The sequence below is a fragment of the Larus michahellis genome, chromosome 1 (assembly GCF_964199755.1).
Source record: "Larus michahellis chromosome 1, bLarMic1.1, whole genome shotgun sequence".
NCBI lineage: Eukaryota > Metazoa > Chordata > Aves > Charadriiformes > Laridae > Larus > Larus michahellis.
The window spans coordinates 92,191,790-92,214,719 of NC_133896.1; the positions used below are offsets into that span (position 1 = coordinate 92,191,790).

Consider the following 22,930-nt stretch of genomic DNA (forward strand, 5'->3'; position numbering starts at 1 on the left):
TGCCTGATATTCAGCAGCTTCCTTACTCTTCATTGCTATTCTTCCCAAATGACTAATTTTCACACCAGCCAGAGTTAATACCTGTTCTGATACTGTTTCATTCTCTATACCACAAAGTAGCTGTTTTCCATACACCGCCTTAATTGTTCGGCTAGGCCTCTGTAGTTCAACAGACACAAAATTGATTAGATAAGCCCTTAGGCTCAAAGGTCTGGAGAGACATATGTCATCTAAGGCACCGTTCTCTTCTTTAAAGCCTTGCGGAATCAATTTCCAGCCAGCCAGACATACCTAAATGTAAAGTTGGAGAAGGCACCAATCCATTTTTACCTCTTCATAATGCCTATCACCAGCGGAGAGGAAGGAACGGTTGGCTGGTAGGTGCACAGGTGTAATAAAAGACTTTAGGTGTTGCTAGGTGAAGCAAATTTGTATTTGCTTTTATTTTGTGGAACAGCATATGGCAGCTTTTCACTAAGTCTGAGGTCAATCAGATTTCTAGGCATAGAATAATTTACATGAGCATCATGAGCATGTCTTTAACCTGCTAATCATTAGGACAGCGCGTTTTTCAGCCTGCGCAGCATGCTTTGCCTTGGTGCCTAGAAGAGCTATCTCCGTTTTCTCTCATGAACCTGCTGAAGTTCACAGCCTCCAGCGTAACCACAACCTGCAAATAGTCGGGGAGTCTACCTAAGGATGCTCTGCTCCATGACCCTGTGACTGCACACCTTTGGCTTCTCAAATCCATGGCAGCCTGTCTTCTGCTGTGAGACAGAAGAGGCTCATCAGCTGCACGTTGGCAATCATCAAGAAGCCAAATGAATGGGCAGAAACACAGAGTGAACTATGTCTGAGGTAAAGACAGGCTTTTCCTCTTCTCACACAGAAAGAATGTGAATTAATAAATATTTGGTCTGAAGGACAGATTAGGAACCCTTACTTGTATTTCTCTTATTTTTTGCAGGAACACCCAGCGCTTGAAATGAGAGAGACACCAGAGAGGCTCCTGTAAATGCCCCAAAGGGAACTGAAAAAAGAACAGATGGACTTGCTGTTAGAAGTGGCCATGGGAATAACCACATGAGCAGAGACCAAGAAAATGAAAGAGCTTCAGGGACCTGGGAAATCTCATCAAGGAAGATATTAAGAAAAAAGAGCTTCAAAACTGGACTGTTTAAGCTGTTATGGAGAAACAGGCCAAAGATGCAGGGAATTTTGACAAAGAAGCAGTATCAATAAAGGAGTCCTGAGCCCATGTCCCACCTCTTGCCATACCTTGCCACTGCTATTCTATAGCTTATGGGAGAACCTGTATTTGGGGGAGGCCAATCCATGAACCAGAGAAACACAGAATTAGCCCTACTCAATGCAGTCTCCTAAAAAAATCACAGCCCACCAGTGAAAGAAAATGGGCATCTGATAATCAGAGGTGATGGAGCCCTTTAAGAGGATTCTTTCTGTTGTACTATTTGCAGTCATGCACTTTACTCCTCAGTGCTTTGTATAAAATTTTGCCATTTCCAAATGTGACAGAAACTGCCTATACATTTTGTTCTGGATTGCCCGGCACCTTTTTGTTACCTGAACAAAACACTGCAAAAAGAAGTAATTAATCTAATCAATATTGTGCAGGACACAACAGTGGCATGTGCAGAGAATACTATGTGCTCTTTGCAGGCGTCTTGCAAAGGTGTGCAACTGGAGTGTTGATCTGCTTGAGGGTAGGAAGGCTCTACAGAGGGACCTGGACAGGCTGGATTGATGGGCCAAGGCCAATTGTATGAGGCTTAATAAGGCCAAGTGCCGGGTCCTGCATTTTGGTCACAACTACCCCAAGCAATGCTACAGGCTTGGGGAAGAGTGGCTGGAAAGCTGCCCGGCAGAAAAGGACCTGGGGATGCTCGTGGACGGCCAGCTATACATGAGCCAGCAGTGTGCCCAGGTGGCCAAGGCAGCCAACAGCATTCTGGCTTGTATCAGGAGTAGCGTGGCCAGCAGGAGTAGGGAAGTGATCGTGCCTCTGTACTCGGCACTGGTGAAGCCTCACCTCAAGTGCGTGTTCAGTTCTGGGCCCCTCTGTACAAGAGGGACATTGAAGTGCTGGAGCGTGTCCAGAGGAGAGCTACCAGGCTGGTGAGGGGTCTGGAGACCAGGTCATATGAGGAGAGGCTGAGGGAGCTGGGCATGTTTAGTTTGGAGAAGAGGAGGCTGAGGGGAGGCCTCACTGCCCTCTACAACTACCTGAAAGGAGGTCATAGAGAGGTGGGGGTTGGCCTCTTCTCCCAGGTGAATAATGACAGGACCAGAGGAAATGGTCTGAAGCTGCGGCAGGGGAGGTTTAATTAGATATTAGGAAGAATTACTTTACTGAAAGAGTGGTCAGGCACTGGAACAGCCTGCCCAGGGAGGTGGTTGAGTCACCATTCCTAGAGGTATTTAAGAAATGTGTAGATTTGGCACTTCAGGGTATGCTCTAGTGACAGAGATTGTAGGGGTTTTGTGTGTGTGTGTGTGGTTGGACTCGATGATCTCAAAGGTCCTTTCCAACCATGAAGATTCTATGATTCTATGATTATCTTCCGCCTTTCAGCAGGGTAGGTTCTTAAAGCATGACAGCTGCAGGCACATCAGTTGCTCAGAATAAGGACATCCTATTGAAGTGTGGAATTTTCTGTAGAATACGGAAGTGACAGTTTTCCTGTTTTCAGATAGAGCACTCTGAAGCCCCGGGCCAGCTCCACGCATGGGGTGAGTGGCACAGCTCCTGCCTGGAAGCTGCCCTGCCAGCTCACCAGCTCTGCCGGTGCCCGCATCCCCGCATGTGCTGTGGCTGCCTGACAGCTCGGGCTGACCGGTCCCCATCCATCTCTAGTGGAGGCGCCTGCCGCCAGCTTCACGGGGGTTGGTAAAACAAATGGAAACAAGACTTTATGGACAGGGTCTGTCACAGACCACCGACTCAGGTGGAGAAAATGAGCAAGCAGCTTCTTAAACAAGTAAAAAGTTGTTGGTATTTGATATTTCAGCTTGTGAGACACAGAAAAATCCCATGGTCCCCATGCTGAAACATACTAGAGCTTTCTTAAATAGTAGATGGTAAATTCTCAATAGGAGAATTGCACTCAATGTAACCAACTCACAGTAATTCTGTGCTAGGCTTCCTGCTGTCTGGTTCAAACAAACTGATCACTGAGGTAAAAATGTTATTTTTATATACAGACACACGGAAGCACCCCCCACAAATTACATAAACCAGTTCCTCCAAAAAGGTTTATACTCTGAGTACATAAAATTAACAATTAGCAGACAATGAAAAAATAATATGTGTTAATGTGTTAACGCCATTGAAAGGCAACAAAATTAAATGGTACATAATTAAATTGTGGAACACACCATTTATCCTCTGCAGCCACTGACCCTGCTGGCAAGAGCTGCTCAGGACAGGAGCTCAGGCTAATGGAGCCACCACAAGTTCACCGGGTTCCCCTTATCAGTCCTACGCACCACCTGGTCAGTGATTGCAGACACTATTAGTGGCTGCTGCCTCCAGGCTCAGGTGTGGAGGCTTCTTAACACTGTCCTTGCTCTCTCTGGTTGTTTCCTATCAGGAACCCCTTGAGCTGATTGCGAGAAGAGGGAGCACCATCAGAAGCACTGCTGCAAATGAGATTGACTTTAGCGGAAAGATTTTCTTCTGTCTGGTTCTCAGAAAACCACTCTCTGGAGATGCTGGAGGATGCACGTCTGTGAGGTGAACTCATTACCCCCGGGGCTGAGGAAAGCTTCCCAAAGGTAATGAGCCACAATGCCTGATATAAAGTAGATGTGCACACATACTTGGCATTTACCTGCTATTTATGTGTTTGATTTTGGAATGAAGTGAAAAGATGTGCAAATATCAAATATACTTGACAGCCAATGCCACATAATGGTGGTCATTTCAAATACAGCCTGTTTCTTTGTAGTACCTCCTATTCCTACCCAGTCATATTACCCCCCACATACTTTCTTCATGCTGATTCCCTCCTTTAAGACAAGTATGTGTACCCAAAAGCCTAGATAAGCAGGATGCTTTACATTTTGATACAGCCATCCTTCAGCATCAGACAGAAATGAGAAGACATTCTTCCCGATCGTGAAATCCTCAACAAACACCACATTATTTTACTTAGCTATGGTATGAATATCCTGCTTTACTTTCCAAGTTGACAAGTTATAAGGGAAGGAATTAAAAATATATTTATTCTGGATCACTTTTACTGACAGAGTGAAAGCTAAATTTGTCTGAGACTTGCCCACTTCTGCCAGTATGTTCCTGAAAAGCAGCATAGCTTTGAAAGACAGAAACCTCAGAGACAGTCAGCAATCACAGGATTCCCCTAAACCAGGGTCAAACCCTGCACTCATCAACTCCAAGTAAGGTGGTTTTTGGTAAACCCAAATCAGGTACCTAAAGCAATGCAGGTCTCCCATCAATGTCAAGACATAGCCTTTTACTTTGATTTGACTGATGTTTTTGAGCTGACTGAGGCTATACAGGAAGAAAACTGCAGTTCCCACGTGCAAATGCTGACCCGACATATGCAAAATTTGTGGCACGGATAGCCTTCATCTTGGTTAGACTATCCCCAGTAAAGGAAATTACACCTGCAAACAGGGATGTGATCCTCCTCGTATTCATCTGTGTTCCTCTGATTTCAGGTATGTTTGGGTCCAAGTTTTCTGTGATGACCAGAACAGGGCAAACAGAATTTGCTACGTTTGGCGTATCTTCATTTGATAGCCTTACAAGCTAATTCTGTTATTTAAGAATGCAGTAGATATTAAAAACACATACTGAATATCACATTGGATAGCACAATCAAACATATGGTAAGGTGTAGAGTATTCATAAAGAGTCAGAAGACAAAATGCCAGAACGCCATCCATATGCCACTGGGCAGAATGCATCGAATGAATGGGTAAATGTGGCTAAGTCGTTGGTATCATTTTATCAGTTCACAAATATCTCTGCCTAATCAAAGCAGCTATCTATTATTTGCCCAGTAGCCACACATTTTTTTCCTTCATTACTCAATCTGCTTTAGTTCGATCCTATAGAAGCCTAAAACTGTGGGAAAAAAATACGGCCTGTATGGAAAATTGCTGTGGGATTGCAAAAGACGTAGAGCTTGCCAAAGAAAATGAACTCTAAAAACTGTTTTCCTTGTTTATGTGCTCTCTCCAGGCCCTCTTGTTTATGTAAGGGTTCAATATATGATCAAGTTACCTTGCGTCAGCCAGGCTATGGTAATTGTCTGTGTGTGCACTTTTGGCCCGTAACGAGTGCAAGAAAATTTAACTTAGTTTAAGTCCCTTTTACTGCAGGCAAACCTAACGCAACCTACCTTACATTCTCTCTGGGGTGGGAGCGTGCAGCTAACCCACACACAGTCATATGCTGCGTCCCAGGAGCCTGACGCTGTGTCTGAGACCCAGGACTGTGAAAGGCACCCTAAGAGTTCCGGGACAGCTTGTCTTTTTTTCTGCAAGTATATCAAATATATACAGGCACAAAAATGAAGGACTTACCTGCCATGCCTCAACCTTCTTAATGTCTGCGCAGGATCCGTTAGTGAAGAGTCCTTTCCCAGGGGTACAGGTATATATATCCTGCAAGGCATGGGCAATAGAATATACTGCCAAATACACATTATAGGATATCCGCAAGTGTGTGTAGTCCATGTACGGTGTCTCCACACTGGTGATGTTCTCATCCCCTGTGCACGGAGGTCGGAAGGCAGCTGTTCCATTTCCAGTTCCCAGTCCCTCTTCATGGCCCTTGTGGAAGGAAGTTGAAGCTGGAGAATTTTTGGACCCATCGGGGAGATAGCAGTTAAATGTCTCCTCCCAAAACTCCTTGGCAAAGCCGTTGTTGGTGGACTTCTTGGGATGCACCTTCTGCAGGAACTCACGAAAGCCAGGGATCTGTCCTGCCTTCAGAGCAAACCCAATGGTGCTGCCGATGACACGGAAGAACTCCGGCATGGCTATCAGGGAAGAGCTGGCCCAGGCCTCGCTCGCCAGCCAGATCTTGCCAGTGATGTTTCGTCTGACAATCTCTTTGATAAGGGGCTCCAGGTCCGGGCCACTGGAGAAAACAACTATCACCCTTGCCGTGGAGTTCTGGATGACCTCCACCACCTGCTGGATCTCCTCTTCGTCTGAGTACTGGGAAATGAGCTCGCTAAAATCAATACAGATGTCTCTCTCCTCTGCCTCCTCCCGAAACTTTTCAATCCCTGGCCGGCCATAGTCATCATCGGCTGCAATTGTTCCCACCCAGTTCCAGCGAAAGTACTCGATGATGTCTGCCATCGCTGTGGCCTGATGCTCATCATTGGGGATTGTGCGGAGGAAGGACTTGAACTGGTTCTTATTGCTCAAGAGACGACTGGATGAGGCGTAGCTGACCTGTGAGAGCACAGTGAACAAGCAAAACACATCATGAAGTGAACTGCCTGGGAATAAATTGCCTACATTTATCTAGCATCACTCTCAACCTGTGTAACCTCGGATGGGATGAAGAGACCGCTGAGCACCACACTGGCAACCACAAACTCTTAGCTTGTTGTTGCACATGATCCACTCTGAGAGCCTGTATGTTCTTGTAGCTGTGACTTTCTTACAGAGGCACACATACAGGAGCAGCTGCTCAGACCTGTGAGACTGGAGCAAGCTCATGTCCACCTGTAAAGTCAAAGATCTGCGGGAGAGAGACACTGACACTAGCTTGAAGGAATGGCAAAGAGGTGAGCCAGGGGTGGCCTACATGCACCTCACCGCGCTTCCTGCCAAATACAGAAACAAGAAGAATGTATCTTTTAGATAAACGAGGGCAATGCACATAATTCAGACAAAATGCAGGCTTCCTCTGTCCTGAACCAGACATGATGCAGCGGGCTGGTATTGCCATCCCAGACCTACTCTGAAGAGCACTGTCTGTCTCTCCTTGCCTCTCACTCTGTCCCCATACTTAGGCACCATCAGACACCATATGTATGCCGTATACAATCCCTGCCAGTTGAAGTAAGAAGATTTTGATGTATATCGGTTGTCTAGACCCTGCAGAGTGTTAAGGTAATGCTGGTCAATACTACCTTAGCGATATTTCTTCATTGCTGGCCTGAATCAGCAAAGAAGCCAGCAGGCATTCCCTGCTCCACGAGCCACCATGTTTTACAGTTGAAATGGGATTTTATTTCCTTTTCTAAAGCTATCAAGAAATATTTCTTTCTTAATCAGAACAAGTGCCATATGGTCTTAAGATATTATTTGGATTTTCTACAAGTAGGAAGAAAACCATAAAACCAGAAGAGAGTAGTTTAAAGATCTGGAGAACTTTTAAAACTCACTTATCTTTGCATTCTGAGATTGATACCTGAACTCTTTAGGACTCACTCTCATTTTGAAAATGTCTTCTATAAACAGTTCATTTTGTACAAAATGGAAATTCACAGAAAACCCTATCTCTTCCTTGAATTCTGGCATTTAATGTTTCTGCAAGAAGAAAGAAAAGGAGGTCTCCTAGTGCAGTTTCAAGGGCCACAGGAGCAAATCCTCCTTTCACAGAACTCTCCCCTGGACAGGTTCCTGCCCAGTGCTACTTTTATCTCCTAAAACGTAGTGTCGTGAGGTACAGGCAAGGTACGCCGTAAGGGTACACCAACACGAGATACTAAGAAACAGAGCTCAAGTTGTAACATTTTTCAGTTTCTATGTCAACGGAATGAGTAATGAGTCTTACATTAATTGTAAAATATACCTCCAACTTGTACTGAAATGCAGGGTCTATTAAGCATGGATTTGCTAACGGCCTTGTTATAAATGACAGTGATAATACGTATTCTAATACCGCCCGACAACTCCCAGTTTAAAAGCTTGCTTTCAGTTGTCATACTTCAACCACCTGGCTGAGATTTTGTTCCAGAACTGAACCTCCTGACATCTAACCATTTCAGCAACCTCTAGATAACGCTACTGCCTCGTAGCACAAACACCATTCCCAGTTTAAAGGGAAAGTCTGGGAATTGCAAACATCTCTTTTATTCAGTCCAACCCACCAACCTTTCTCAGCTGCCCTTGTTCACCTGGTAATGCGATGTGTAAATTAACAGTATAAAATGGTTTTTATACATATATATATATGGGGTTTTTATATATATATAAAAAATATACAATGCCATAATGGTGTTTATTACATGCCACCTTCCAGTGCTACTCTGGGCAATACCTAGATAGCAAATATTGGTCTTAGCTTAAGCCATTCTTGCCCTGCTCAGAGACCAAATATCCATTTTTTCAGACTCCTTTGAGAGACTCCGACTGATAACATTAAATAGACAAGATATATTACTGTGCACCAGCCAGACAAGAATCCTTCCTTCTTCATTTGTGGTGCAGATGGGAGTTGGAGCCCTGGCTGAGATAAAGATATATCCCCTCAGGAGAGAGTGAGACTGCAGTGTGACACAATCTTGTTGCAAGGACTCCTGTGAGCTCTGGCACCTGTATTCATTTTAGAAGAGGAATTGGAAAATGTTAGGCTATACAAGGCAATACATAAATGGATAAGGGCAAGTGCTTTTTCCAAAGTTATCTTCAGTGTCAAAATCTGAAATTAAGAGCAACAACATTAAGCTATAATACACCAGCCTCATAGTCTGCTTAGGTCTTGGCAGAGCAACAAGTTCGTTAAACAAAAGGATGGGACTGTGGATGCTGGCATTGGCCCCAGTGGAGTCATCAGACAGCAAGAAGGATGCTGCAATACAGAGCTGGCATGACTACATCACCACACAGATGACCCCAGGACACGGGGGGCATATCCACATGCTCCAACAAACCCTGTTTTGGAGGCCTTAGCCTAAGAAAGGACGGTCAGCCCAGAAGAAACCTGCACTGCACCTGATCAGCAGAAGTAACAACTTTACAGATCACCTACTTGAATGATCAGAGACACTGGGAGCCCTAAGAGTAGCTGGCAATGACTGAGCTCCACCTTAAGTGGGCTCTGTGGGAGTTGGGCATGACTAGACAGTGACCATGGTGAAGTAACATCACAACTAACCTGTCAAGGCTGGCAACTGCCAATGACTGACCTAAATTACTTGTGTTCACAGACTAAAGCACTCTAGAGGACTCTAGTCCTCCTAGACTAAGTTGTTGTTGGCTGAATGTTGTTATTGGCTGCTCGGTAAGCTTTGTGTTTGGGGATTGCAAATTGCTAGCAGGACATATTTCTACCATCAGAAAACCTCTACATTTTGTATTGTTTCTCTCCTTGAGATTGTATTGGAAATGGCAAAAATTAAACAAGCCATGGAGAGTGAACTCCCCTTGAGACCTCCCGGTGTGTAGTTAGGACACATTGGCACACAGTGGGACAGAGAAGCTGCCACAGCCACCGCACAAACCTATACTGGCCCAAAGACATTTCTGGCAAATGTGAGCCTAAAGACTTGTATTTCTGACTAAAAAAAATAATATTCTATTTGATTTGACATATAAGTTTGGAGGGAAGTAGACTGCTTTCTTTCATGTAAACTTGTTGTCCCACTTTAAAAGCCAGTGCTTCTCATCGTGTTGCCTCTCAGCCCTCCAAGGATGTATTCATACATCCAGGGCCATTGCATTTCTAAACCTTTTTTTGTTTGAAACAGAGATGGAGTGCATAAGGCAGCAGTGCAGTTCCCTGTCCTGGTCCTATAATGTACTTAAAGATCCCCTCCAAACAGCAATCCCCCCGGCTGTACCTAAACAAAAGAAGTGAAAGCATACCTGAGGTATGTAAAAGAGTCCAAGGAGATTGGCCACGGCGGTAGAGATGCCAGAGCCGGTTGCCCCCACGACTGCAATGGTAGAAGGGATATGTTCTGAGCAGTTGCAGAATTCATCCAGGTTCAAAGAGTCTATCTTGTTTTGGGCCACAAAACTCAGTGTGGCCTCGAGGGCTTTCGAGACTGTATTGCAAGTGTCAAATATCCTGTATCCTAGCGTCATGTTGGGAAGGAGAGTTGGGCTACTGTTTATTTCTTCTATGGCAAAGATCATAGCCTGGAGCCAGCGGAAGCCTCGGAAATTATACCTGGGGGAGCAAAAATAAAAATAAAATAGAGTGAGAAGAAGGGAAACAGAGAGGAGACTAGGACTGAGACAAAGACTGAGTGAAGAATTCCAGATACAAAAGGCAAAAGCAACTTATATGATTTCTTGCATCCTACTAAATTTGGAAAGATTTGCTTTTGTGTTCAGTGGTTACCGAAGAGGCATGTATATGCTACAAGATTTCGTTCTGGTTTTCAGCTTTTCAGTTTGGGAGCTCACTTCAGAGGTTGTGAGGATGAGCCGAACTTTTCTAAGTGCACTGAATTCTGGGAAAGTTGAAAGAGAGCATGCCTGGGGCGTTGGCTCTGGCCTGTCCCTTCTGCTCAGTACCCTAAACCTGGATCTTGTCGTTCCTGATCAAATTCTCTGACACAAAGCTACACCTACTAGGTTCCCTTCCAGGCTTCTCTGACATGTTTCTGAATGCAGATGGCAGTGTCTGCTCAGCCTGTGCTGAGCGCGATGCTGCCAGGGACTTTGGCTCAGGGATACTCAGCGTTTCAGCTCCTCCTTGCTTGAGGCAGGCAGAGTGAGCTGAGACACGGCACCGGCGTGCCCCTCGATGCAAAGGCGCCTGGTAGCTCTGCTCAGGGAAATCTGGCCTCACATCACAAACGTCACACTGTGAGAGAAGGCACAGTCAACCTGTTTATATCAGAGAACAGAGACATCCTGTCAATGTAAATCCTTGCTTCCGAAATTGTTAATTAGATACTTCAGTGTTTTCATTAAAGGAATAACTTTTCTCTTTATTATAGTGTTTTCACACATTTGCTTTAGACATGGGCTGAAAAGATGCCATGAGAGCTGGCCTGTGAAGTTGATAGAGTGGCTTTTGAAGCCTCCTCAGTTCTCTGAAATAGAGCAGCTGAGTTTTCTGACTCTCTTTTAGCCATGCATGGAGCTAACCCAGAGTTGGGGAGTGGTGGCAAGAGCATGTTGCAGGACCTGGGAGTCCCTGTTTAGAGCATCGCCAGGGCCAGCAGTGAAAGAAGCTGATGCGGGGTGAGTGACCGCTTATCCAAAAAAGAGAGAAGCTTTTTTGTGTGAAGCAGCAGGAAGAAAGTCGATTTGATATGTGTTATTCTCAAGTTCTACCTACTGTGTTTTCCCCTGTAAAGCTGCAAAAGCATCCAGTTGTGTGCCTGAGAAGCTACCGTGTTTTAGGGTAATTCAGCTGGAATGGCAGAACCTTTCATGAACTGAAACCTGCCTTTCCTTGTAACGCACCATATCGGTCAGGATAGCAGTTTGCAGTTTTGTCTTGAGTTGTGGCTGCAAATGGGAAAGTGCCAAAGCTGCTGTGCTTGAGATCCATTGGAAAAACTGACAGGCCCCAGAACTGGAAAAGCCTGGGGAAACAGCCTGCCCAAGAACAGCTTCTATATGAAATGGTACATTTTAGGTTTCACATGAGTGCCACTGTGAAACATTTTGAGAGCTATTTCTGTTACACAGGTGAAGACTTTTAAAGATAAGCGTAATAAAATCATGCACTTCCAATCTCTGAGATATACGACCTGAACATTTTTTAATTGCTGGATTAAATGGTTTGCTTCCAAAGCTCATGTTAGGTATGCCTGACTTTTTTAACGCTGAATGAACATAGCCACATTACTTCCATTTTAGGAGTTTTATCTGATTTATCTGGGATCAGATGTTCTAAAGATATCACATCTAAGGTTTATCTTGAAGTCCTCAAAACTTAATTTATTCAACTTCATTTTACCTGCTCCAGACATTTTTGGCCAACTTCCAATTGAGGTTCTGCTCTGAGATTGTATCTCAAAGACTAGACAGCATGGTTTCATTACAAATCTCTTCAAGTCAAAAAGTTTGAGGCCAATAAAAATCCTTAGTTATAATTTATGACCAAAGGGACAGCTACCTATTTTAAGATCACTCTTAAGAAAATGGACAGCATTTAGAACGCATGAGTGTGGGTTACAGTTAGAAGTAATTTGGTCATTTAGATTATTTTTTGCTCTAGTTGCAAACCACTAAGGAGTGAGATGCAATGGAAGAGCTCTGAAATAAAAGGAGAAGTCTCCAGTGAAGGAGGCAGTGAGTGTTGTGCACAGAAAAAGATGGGTCTGTCACACCACGTGGCCAGTGTGGTCAGTAATGCTTGCTGGGGTGAATGGCAGCAAAGAGGGGTCTTGTGACACTTCTTTTTAAAAACCTAAATGTCTTTACAGATGTTTTTAATTAAAATGAAAATAGGATTTGAAGCAAGGAACTATATACAGGCTTCTCATGTAAAAGAGAAAAATATGAAAGCATTTTCTATATTTAAAGGGAAGACTGCTGAGAAGCTGGGAAGTTCAAAGGTACCACTACACCACTGTGAAAGCTGCACGCATTTGAGTATGTGTAAAAGTAAATTTAAGCCTGCTCACATTAAATTATGCAGGTGGAGTATGACATGGAATTATTTTGCCTGCTTGACAGCAATTTGGCTTAATTTTTTTTTTAATGCAGCAAAGGGGTATCTTCAAAAGCAGAACTGGACTGTCTTCTCCCTGATTTCAGAGAACGTGCTTGCCATTTAATTCAGTAGATGCAGATCAGCAGAAGAGGATCCGATGGGATGGACACTAAAACTCCTCAATCTGTCTTCTCTAGTACCTGATAGAGCTTCAGACAAGGTCTCATTTTGTTAACTGATACAGCGTTGTATCAGTACTGTACCAGAGCTAACACGGTTAGATGGTTCTGGTCAGATGAAAGCAGTGCCACTAAACTGGTCTAAATGAAGTAAGATTTTATGATTCCATCCATCCCTGTGAATGGAAATTGTTTGGATAAATTCTCTCCCACCATACTGTAAGGCCCCAGCAAGGGGCTGCAGAGAGGCTCCTCTTGGCTTGCTGTGTACATGAGTGATGGGTAAGAGCAGCCTTTGAACCTGGCAGCAGGTTACACTGATCCAGCTGACCTCCTGTGTGATGCTGCTGCTGTGATTAATATGACTGCGTGTCAACCATGCACAACATTTGACCAGTAATTTCCGTGAAGGAACTGCAAAGGATTTGCTAACAGAAGCAAACTTTTCATTAGATTTCCAGAAGCTTTAAATAACCACTGACATTTTCTTGGTGGAAAATAAGCAGCCTTCGAAACTTATTTTCTGCCATATTACTTTACAGGTATGTTGGCATAGTCTCGTATTTTGACATTTCTGAGACATGGTGCTATGAAAAGTGGTCATTAAGTTCTAAATGAGAGTTTAATGTAAAAAGTCCAGTGCCCAAAGGTGCAGATAGGAATTTTTATTTACACTCATCTCTTTAAATATTTCCTCTCTCATGCCTGCTCTCCCACGTGTCAGAGTATGCAACCTACTGATCTTTCTATTCCCAGGTAGAAGCACAAACAGGCAAAGAGAAATCAGGAACGATTCCTCCACAAATCCTCATCCTAATCTTCACGTCTCCAGGGGACAGATTATCTTTGCAGCAGCCCAGTTTGCTAGACAGCAAACTCACAAGATCTCAATGATTCCTGTAGGTTTCTTTCTAGTTGGTATGAAAGTGACTATCCAGGGGTGCTCAGGGTGGCTTAAATGCCTCAGTCAATGTTACAAAGTAAGGGTATATAATTTAGGGGGCATAAGCTCACTGCATGGTTTAAGCTCCCTGTAGCTCCATCCCGTTTGTCTGTTTGTTTCTTTGTCTGGTTTGGTTTGAACAGCTCATGCTGTCTGGATCCAGCAGGGAAGCTAGTCCTGATTCCCGTTAGTCTCCATAGCGGAACAACTCACAGCCTTCTGTGAATTCATGACCTTCATTTATCAAAACTAAACTAAAAGCTAAACTAAATAGAACATGACGGAAAAGAAGAAAGTAATGTGAAAGCTGTAAATACAGCTTTTCCTTACCCTCCCATATCTGACAGGTACTTTTATTTAAGAATGGTGGCAAAGCCTGCATATGCCTCTCGGCTCACCCCAGTACTCTTCTTTCTCTAGTGGTTGTATGCACATACTAATGTCTCTGTTCTCTCTAGATTTCCAGTACATTAATTACATGTTATTGCTGCTACTACCACTGCTATTACTAAGCTATGCAGAGGGGAGACCTTCAGTTGTTTGTTGGATTCCTGCAGTCAGTAGGTATAACGAGTTGCTTACCGCTCTTACAGGCTAGGGATATGGGTAAGGGTAATTGTGCAGACCAAAGAAAATTAAAAATTAAAGAATTAAAATTCAGAAGGTGGGTGTAAGAGAAAGAGGAAAAGGAAGTAATTTGGTCATAGGGAGGAAGCTCTAAATATCATGTTATGCATTTAGCTCTCCAGTGGGATCAGCAAATACATCCACAAGGAGCAGAATTAAAATTCTCTTTTCTCTCAGACAGACAGACAGACTCAGTGAGCTAAAGTGCTCCGGAGCCATGCTGTGTGAAGTCCTGCACTATGACATGGGGATGATGTCTCACCACAGTTCCACAGCCTGAAAGCTGTGTGTCACAGTATGGGGCCTTGGCTAGATAGCTGATCAGAATATGGGGAATATGCATTAAAAATGATGACCCAGTGACACCATATTGTCAACGCTGTATCTCAGCTCAGTAAAGATACGACCTCACTGCAAAGAGTTCATTACAGTAGGAGGAATCTATGGGTACCGCCCATCTGTGCAATAACACTAACAATAACACTAACGATACTACCACCACCACTACTGCTAATCTACCTGAAATCAAGAAAGAACAGAGAAATCAGGTTATGAATAGACCTCTGTGGGCGCTGACAGGGAATGGGGGTCAAGGTCTGCTTGTGCTGTTCTCAGTCTCTGCCTCCACGGCGCACATCAGATAGGCATCTGCAAATGTTATAAGGGAAGTTGCTGGAACAGCACACATGAAGGTACACAAAGACAGAAGGTGTATTTATATCAAATGCGGGATACTTGATTGCTTAAACAATAAGGCCTGTCAGTATTTCTGAAACACAGGAAACAAAATTGCTCTCACTTCCCATACACCTACCTGACATTTGGTGGGGCAAAATCATGAGTAAGTTTTCACTTTGGACTCTCAAACTCAGTGCTTAAAGTGTGAAGATACATTTTCAGGAGAATCAGCACAAAAAGAATGGAGACCAGATGAACAGACCATTACTGTTCCCTTTTCTTTTCACTGTTGAGTTATGTGTATAGTTTTCCAAGTAATCATGTGCAAGATATGCACAGTAGGTTCAGGCCAGTACGTATGCTGAGCTGAGGAGAAAGGTTCCATGCCACAACAGTGTGAAAACTGAAAAAGTGGAGAGAAAACTGTCCCACCCATTTTGAGAAGCCCTGTTTGGGAGCATAGGTATGGCACTGAACACAGCTAAATGTGTAGAAAGAGGTCCAAACAGCAGAGATCAGATTGAATGGTCCTCAAAAGAAAGGAAAGCCACATTATCTTAAACTTTTTGATACTGAACTCCAGAATAAACAGGGGGCAAACCACCTGCACAGTTCAGTGGGACCCCTAGGTGTTTCTTGGTCCCAAAGCAAGGAGCTTTTCATATGGTCTGATGCCTTGTTGCTGTTGCCGCCTAATGGAGGAGTATGAGGAAAGAGAGAGGATGCATGCATACTCCTAAAGTGACCTGGGTCTAATTTTCTTATGTGATATGAGACACGTTTTCCTATGTAATAAAGGGATTAAAAGCTGTAGACAGCCATCTAAAAAGGGAATAAAGCAGATTTGCCTCAGCTTTGAAAAGATAAAGAAGTGCTAGAGAAGGCTCAGAGAAAGGCAACAAGGGCAGCCAAAGGTATGGAACAGATTTTGCACCTTTGGTTTGACCAGGTACAGCCATGCTTATGGTCCTCTAGTGGATTTCCAACTCTATAACAGTTTTTGACATGACAAGACTGGGGAGATTTTACTTTGGAAAAAAACTAGAGCCTATCTTTTTTTTTTTTTTTTTCCTTCTCTGCAGAAAATATGAGTTCACTCATTCCAGACTAGCCACCTGCACAGAACTGAGGAAACTCAAATGGGATAAAAAAAGACTTGAAGAGTGTATCGGGCTCTTAGAGTCAGCATGCACAACCCTGCCCCAAGCTACTACCTAATCACAGAGTCCAAAACCAAAAAGGACCACTATGGTTGTGTTGTGAGATCCCTAAACAAATCCAGTAAGAGGAATTTTCTGACTTAAATTCTGCTTAAAACAGAAAAATCGTTTCAGGAAAAATACCTGCTCTCAATTTAACAGGTACCAATAAGAAGGAAAACACCATAGCACATAAATTGTCACATGGATTAATGATCTTCATCAAGAAAATCTGATGACCAGTCTCAAAAAGTCTTCCCAACCCAATCTCTTTTGAATTAAATCTTCCCTGGAAATGGACTTTTTCTGGTAAAGACATGTGCAACGAAGGAGCTTGCAGTCATTTCTGGTCCAGTCATCCCCTTCTTCCTATTCAGTTGTCACTACCTTTGCAGATAGATCTCTGCCTTTCATTAAGTGTTCTCTCTCCATTTGCATTATGCTATCAAGTCACAATTTATCCAGCTGCTTGAAGGAATGCAGCAAAGTGGCACAAATGCTTCTTCAGTCAACTCCTCTCATTTGCACCTGCAACTCCGCGGTGCAGGGGTAAGAGGAACACAGATTTTACCCAGGCAGATTTCAGGTGGAGGACGCCTTTTAGCAGATAAAATGCCACCTAGAAGGATCTCCCATTGTGTCCTTAAAATGGCTGGTCTGGCTTTTCAGGATTGGCCTGTTGTTGGCAGTGCTACCCCATTAACAAATCTTTTGGCAACCACACATTTGTAGTACTCCTAGGGGAACGTTCTCCTGTGATCTGTTCCAATAATGTGACCATGTCAAGGAAGTCACTGAGGCTGACGCAACACTGACAGAAATGAAAACTATGTTCAGTTTGCAAATATCTGCACTGTCCTATCTGCCACTTGGAGCAGGTGAAGAAGACACCAGAGATTAAAACATCCACCTCTTTTCAGCATTCCACTTTTAAAATGCTGCATCTTGGAGAGAAAGAAATGCTGAAAATCTGGCAAAGCACCTTGCTCCATGAGGTAGACATTTCACATACACTTAGTTCATGACTTGCTTGTGCATGCACAGAATAAGCCAAAAGAAACCCTGCTTAATTACACTTCTTTCTCTGTGCTTGCTATGAGACCATCTGGGGATGATCTCATAACCTAGATGGATGTGTCCTGCTCAGTGTCTCAGCAGGAAACTGCACCTGGAAGCTGTAAGCATAGCAGGAATCCTGTCAGCCATTCTTCATTTCCATCTACAACAAAACTGTACCAGATCCCCAGTCTAGGACGAGAGGTCCAAATAATTCCAGACATACAATTTTTCACATATGATTACAGAAGAGGTCCTATAACACTGACTTGTTTTCCCATGCATGGTCATGACAAAATTCCACATCAATTTCTTATATTTTGGTTATATGACATTTCAGATGCAATCAGTTTCTGTCACACTTACTTTATGTATATTATGTGCAAGATTGTAAGGTTAAAAGTTCCTCATGTTTCATCATAAAAATGGCTGCACTTCAATAATAAGATACTTTGTTTTCACGTGCATTTCTCTCTCCAGGGTTAACTGCCAAAGACTTAAGACAAAACCTATATGCACTGTTTACACAGAAAAAAGGACTTTGGGCGTCAAAAGCCTGGGTAAGGAGTTCAAGTCTGGGACTTTGTAAAGGTCCTGAAAAGACGTCTCTGTGTTCAGTGGGATTTTTCAAAAGCAGTGACCTATCCCACTTTCCCCTATTCACTTGTTTAGGCAGCTAAACAGTTTGTAAAGTCTTAGAAGATGAGAGGCAGAACTGGAAAAAAAAAACCCAAAATTTGATTCTAAGCTATTTTGCTGTGCATTACTGTAATCAAATAAACTTAAGGGTTTTTTGTGGGTTATTTTCCATCCTTGGATGGAAATGGGTTATTTTCCATCCTTCTGCTAGGAAAGCTAATTTTCAGATACGATTCAAACGTCCACCATGAATGGCCAGATAGATTCATGTTTTGGCAGCTTTGGGTAATACAAGGATCGCCCTCTTTCACTGTCAAAATATTATTTATGATACAGTTTAACATATGCATTTCCTGTCTTTACATGCCTGTTTCATTCTATTATTTACACCATACTTTCCCATTGCCTCTACAAGCATCAGATTACAGACTGTATTTACACAGTGTATAGCACCTCACCTGTAGCCAAGAAAGGGCAAGACTCCCCCATCAAAACTTTTTTTTTTTTTCATGGCTTACCTTATACACTCCACTGATTCTGGTCTTGATTTTAGATCCTGGTCTTTAGCAGCCACTCCAAAATGAATGGGGAACAGCCCTCCGAGAATAATGTCTCCCTTCTTCTGTGCCCGTTGGTTTGGCCCATAGGCAGCTGTGTTCCAGGTAAATAGCAAAAGAATCAAGCAGCAGCTATATAAAGTCATTGTTCCTCTTTTCACCAGGGGGTTATAGGACGCAAAATTGGAAAAGGTGATGTAAGAAAGCTGATGTTGTAATGTCTAAGCTTTTCCTTTCCTTAATACAGCACAGAGAGGATTTGGGACACATGTCTGCAGGAGGATAAGCAACAGGGTGGGAGCCACTGTGCTGGTGTTTCTCCTTCTGTCTTCTCCATTGCAAAACAACAATTCAGCAGTCCTTCTTTCTTCATAACCAAAGCATCATGGAGAGCCCATCTCTGAGAACTGCAAAAGAAAGACATGAAAAGTGATCCCAGCTACACACCAGGACCTCATGCTGCCACAGCAGTTCTGCACTGTCCCATCAACTTCATTGTCCCATCAACTCCATGGCCATCCACACTCAACAACTTGCACAGGACACATACCAACTTTGACAGAGTAAGTCAGACACCTCAGTAATGCCAGGCACTCCTCCACAAACAAATGTCATGGATTCTCTTGGATGCCCAATTCTCTATCACATGTGTAAGGTGGGTGTCTTCCCACCATCTTCCTACGGTTCTGCATGACTCTGGTCACAGGAGACCCTGTGAAACTTGTGATCACACCTCCATGAACAGAGCACACTATGAAAGACTCGGATGGGCAAGTGGGGAATAAGGAAGAATTAAATGCAGAAGGAATCAAACCTTTCTCTTAAGAAAAGAACTACGATAATCTTTTAGTGTTGGTCCATCCCCTCCTTTCTGATGATAATTCTTAACTCTCTGGTTTGAACTTATCATGGCTAAAACTGAAACAAGGTCACAAGAAAGACTTCTTCCACATTCAAAGTGAGGATGACTTCCAGGGAAGCATTTGAAATCAAGATACTTCTCCATAATGAATCACGAAGGCTTGAAAGGTTCGGTGATCGTGTCATTGCAAGCTTAGCTGTTGGGCTTTTAAGTGTGCATCCTGGGGATGAGAAATATTGCAGCTTCTCTGTGCTCAATACATTTTCCTTGCAGCATGTCTACAGGCCTGCCAAATGAAGAACTAACTTAATTAAGGCGTATGAAAATAGCTATTGCTATGGGGGAGGAGGTAGCACAAAAAAAAATTCATAATAAACATCTCTTCAGCCTATTAGGAATATGTCTAAAAGCTAGTAGGAAAAATCTGAAGTTAGTCAAATTCAGAATAGAAGCTAGGCATACATTGCTAATCCTGAGGACAGTTAATTTCTGAAGTAAGCCACCAAGAGTTTTCAAGTGCTGAGAACCAGTTTAAGGGGATGACTTATTATGCACTAAATGTACCTAGTCAGATTTGACCTCTACCTAGGTCAAAAAAGGAGCTATTGCAGGGAAACACTGTGATCATGGGGGTTCTTCCAGTAGCCAGCCCAAATGATTATGCGTACTGTATGACCACCAAGCATTTGGAAATATTTCACACATTTTTGCTAAAAAGAAGGTCCAGACGCAGCAGTCAATGGGAGAAGAGAGACAAAGCTCACATCATTCTCATACCTCTGCGGCCAACACACTTAAGACAGCTGGGCATAGGCTGCACTTCTCAGTGGTGGGTCCACTCTAAACTATTCTTTGGTCCTGGCTTAAACACGCACATTCTTATTGGCAAGGGCAATCAAATCTTTGGCTACAGGTCAAAATATGTCCAGGCAAACAATTTTATACCAGAAAATGTGGAGTCACGCTCAAAGAGTTTATAGGAACATACTGTTTTTCATATGAAAAAACAGGTATTTTATGTTTCCAGCATCCAAGTGACTCAATCCAAAGTCAGGAACTCCCATTTTGACAAACTTGACAGCTAGATCGCTACTGCTGGGTGGGGATTTCAACACTACCCTCAAAATCTGAAACATGGACATGATATATCCAACTGCTGCTGACACTGGCAGTCAGAGAACACTTTGGGACATACCTCTGGCAAGCAACTGGAGTTATGTCACACTGCTCTAGCCAGGATTCAATATAGTCTATCACTTGTGAGCACGTTGTCTTACCATCTGACTTTTACTGACAAGCCTCTAGTATTGGCATGTGGCCCCTTGACACCAGGATGACAGAATTTTAACCAGAGCCAGGACTGGCAGGTGACAGAGCATTGCAACAAGTGAGTGTGTGGAAAACTGTCCCTGAGCTTTTGGGTTCACGTTTCCCCTGGCAGGTGGACAGTGGCTGTTGCTTCTTTGATGCCCAACATAAAAAGGAAGGAAACACTTTGCCACATTTTCAGGTAGGGAAAGATCGTCTTCCTTCCACGACTTATGGATTCAAAAAAGATATGAAAAAGCATATAAGATATTTTCTAGTCTGATGTTCTCTCTCTCTTCTTGGCTGAGGCTAAGTCTGCCAGGTCCTATGGGATAAACTACTAAAATGCAAACAATCATTGCAGTCAGCTGCAGACTCTTTCCACTCCATCCTGGTTCATGAAGCCCTTCTGCTATCTGATGCCCCATAGAAATATCTACAATCATCTCCAGAATCGGTGTCTAGTGGCAGGAAGAAAGATATGTGGTCGGCCTGCTGCAGAAGAGGACTTTACACCGTGACCTGCTGCCTTGACACATATCTAGCCTTCCTGTGTGTACAGCCAGAGAGCTGGTGAATGTGCAGCAAGCTCAGTGCTTCAGGAGTGCATCAAGTTTATTGCAGATGGGAAGGTCAAGTAGACCACGCATGCTCTCTTCATCTGCTCACTGCCCACTCCTTGCCCAAGTGAGAGGACCACTGAGGAATATCTCCACCTATGTGGAGAACCATGGCCAGAACACGCATGCTGTTACTCTGCCTGGCCTGCTCAGCTCATGACATGTAGCCAAACTGTTCTACTATTGTTAATCTGTTCCTTGCTGCCATCTTTCCAATACTGGGTGAGCTGATAGCATGGGGTCCCTGAGAAAAAAAGTGGTCTGCTCCCCAGCTGAACCACTTCACCTGTTTTGCAATCTGCTCTTCAACAACATCCAAGAGTGGGTAAGGCCCTCATGAATTGCTCTGGAGCTTGCAAATGGTCTGTGAGAGACTGAGGCTGACAAGTGAGGTCCACCACATGAGCTCTGGTCCAGCCGGTTCCAGTGTGAGTGACATAGCCCAGTGGAGCAGGGTGCCTTTGGTACAGCTAATTGCACTTCCCTTCTTGGCTGCTTCATTTATCCATCTGGGCAGATACATCTCCCACTTAACCACCATTTCTGTCTGGCACAGGCATGAAAAGCTATGCTGGGAACTTCTGTTCTTAGAAGCAACTATGAGTTGAACAAAATATTTTTATACTCATTTTGATTAGCATGTTCCAGAATGAGCAATCACAAGAAAATCAATAACAGGCCAAAACTGGGTCCTCTTCTGGACAATTCAATAGGGACCCTTGTACTGTAAGAAATAGCAGCCAAAAAAGTATGTAAAATGTTCTCCTGTGTTGCAAACTGAGATTAAAAAAAGGGAAGTAATGCAGCAGTATTATTAAAGTCAACTTAAATACACTTGCAGATAGTGTTGGCTCAGATATCCCTGTCCCAGTGCAGCGTATGGCACATATGAAAGCAGCTCAGAAAGCAGGGAAAAAGTTGCGTGTCTGAGAGAGATTTCATGTTTAGAAAGATTGGCACTGTTTAATTTAAGAAAGGAGATGAAGGAAAGGGAAGAGAAGAGAAGATCTGAAATGACAAACAGTACACGGAGCCTGATGTGACAGGCAAGAGGTCATGGCTAACACTTGTGGGCAACGGGAAAGAAGAGCAGCCTGGGGCTTTGGCCAGTGGCCACTTTCTGTGGGGGGCCCCTTGCCCACATCTGCTAGGGTTCCAGGAGAGCTGGCATCACTGGCACAGCAGTCACGCTAGAGCAGAGCATTCTTATTCAGATACTGCCAGGTTTGAGGATAGTATGAATAAAAGGCTGCTAATCACATCTGGTAAGGCATGGACAAACCATGCTGTGCCCAGACCTAGAGCAGGCCGTGAGTCACTCCTGGGCTGAGGAGTCACCCTAACCAGCAATGTAGCCTTCCAGGAGAACAGGGAAAAGATCTAGGGAAGGGATGTTCTTCAGCAGTTAAAAAAAAAAAAAAAAAAAAAAAAAAAAAAGAAGGAAAAAAAGCTTCTTCAGTAGTAAAAAAAATCAAAAAACAAAAAAAAAAAGCAAAGCAAAAGAAAGAAGGAAAAAAGCTGATACAGTGTACTGACATGAGGGCCAGCACAGGTGGCACCTTGCACACCCAGTACTTTGGCAAGATGTTTGAAGCAGGGAGCAGTAATTTCTGAGGAGTGGCCACAAAGAGATGGGATGGTCTGACTACTGCTACATAGCCTAGGGCATCTCCTCCCCTGCTTCC

General features: G+C 43.6%; 1 protein-coding gene across 1 annotated transcript in view; it reads right to left on the reverse strand.

The window, feature by feature from the left end:
* The window catches only part of CASR (calcium sensing receptor), a 79,187-nt gene that overhangs the window by 23,953 nt on the left and 32,304 nt on the right, over positions 1-22,930 (reverse strand). The window contains exons 2-4 of the mRNA XM_074572803.1: positions 18,417-18,862; positions 9,823-10,129; positions 5,575-6,456 (exon numbers count right to left, since the gene is read on the reverse strand). Of these exons, the coding sequence (XP_074428904.1) occupies positions 5,575-6,456; positions 9,823-10,129; positions 18,417-18,601 (1,374 nt within the window). The 5' untranslated portion in view covers positions 18,602-18,862. The remainder of the gene's footprint in view (positions 1-5,574; positions 6,457-9,822; positions 10,130-18,416; positions 18,863-22,930) is intronic.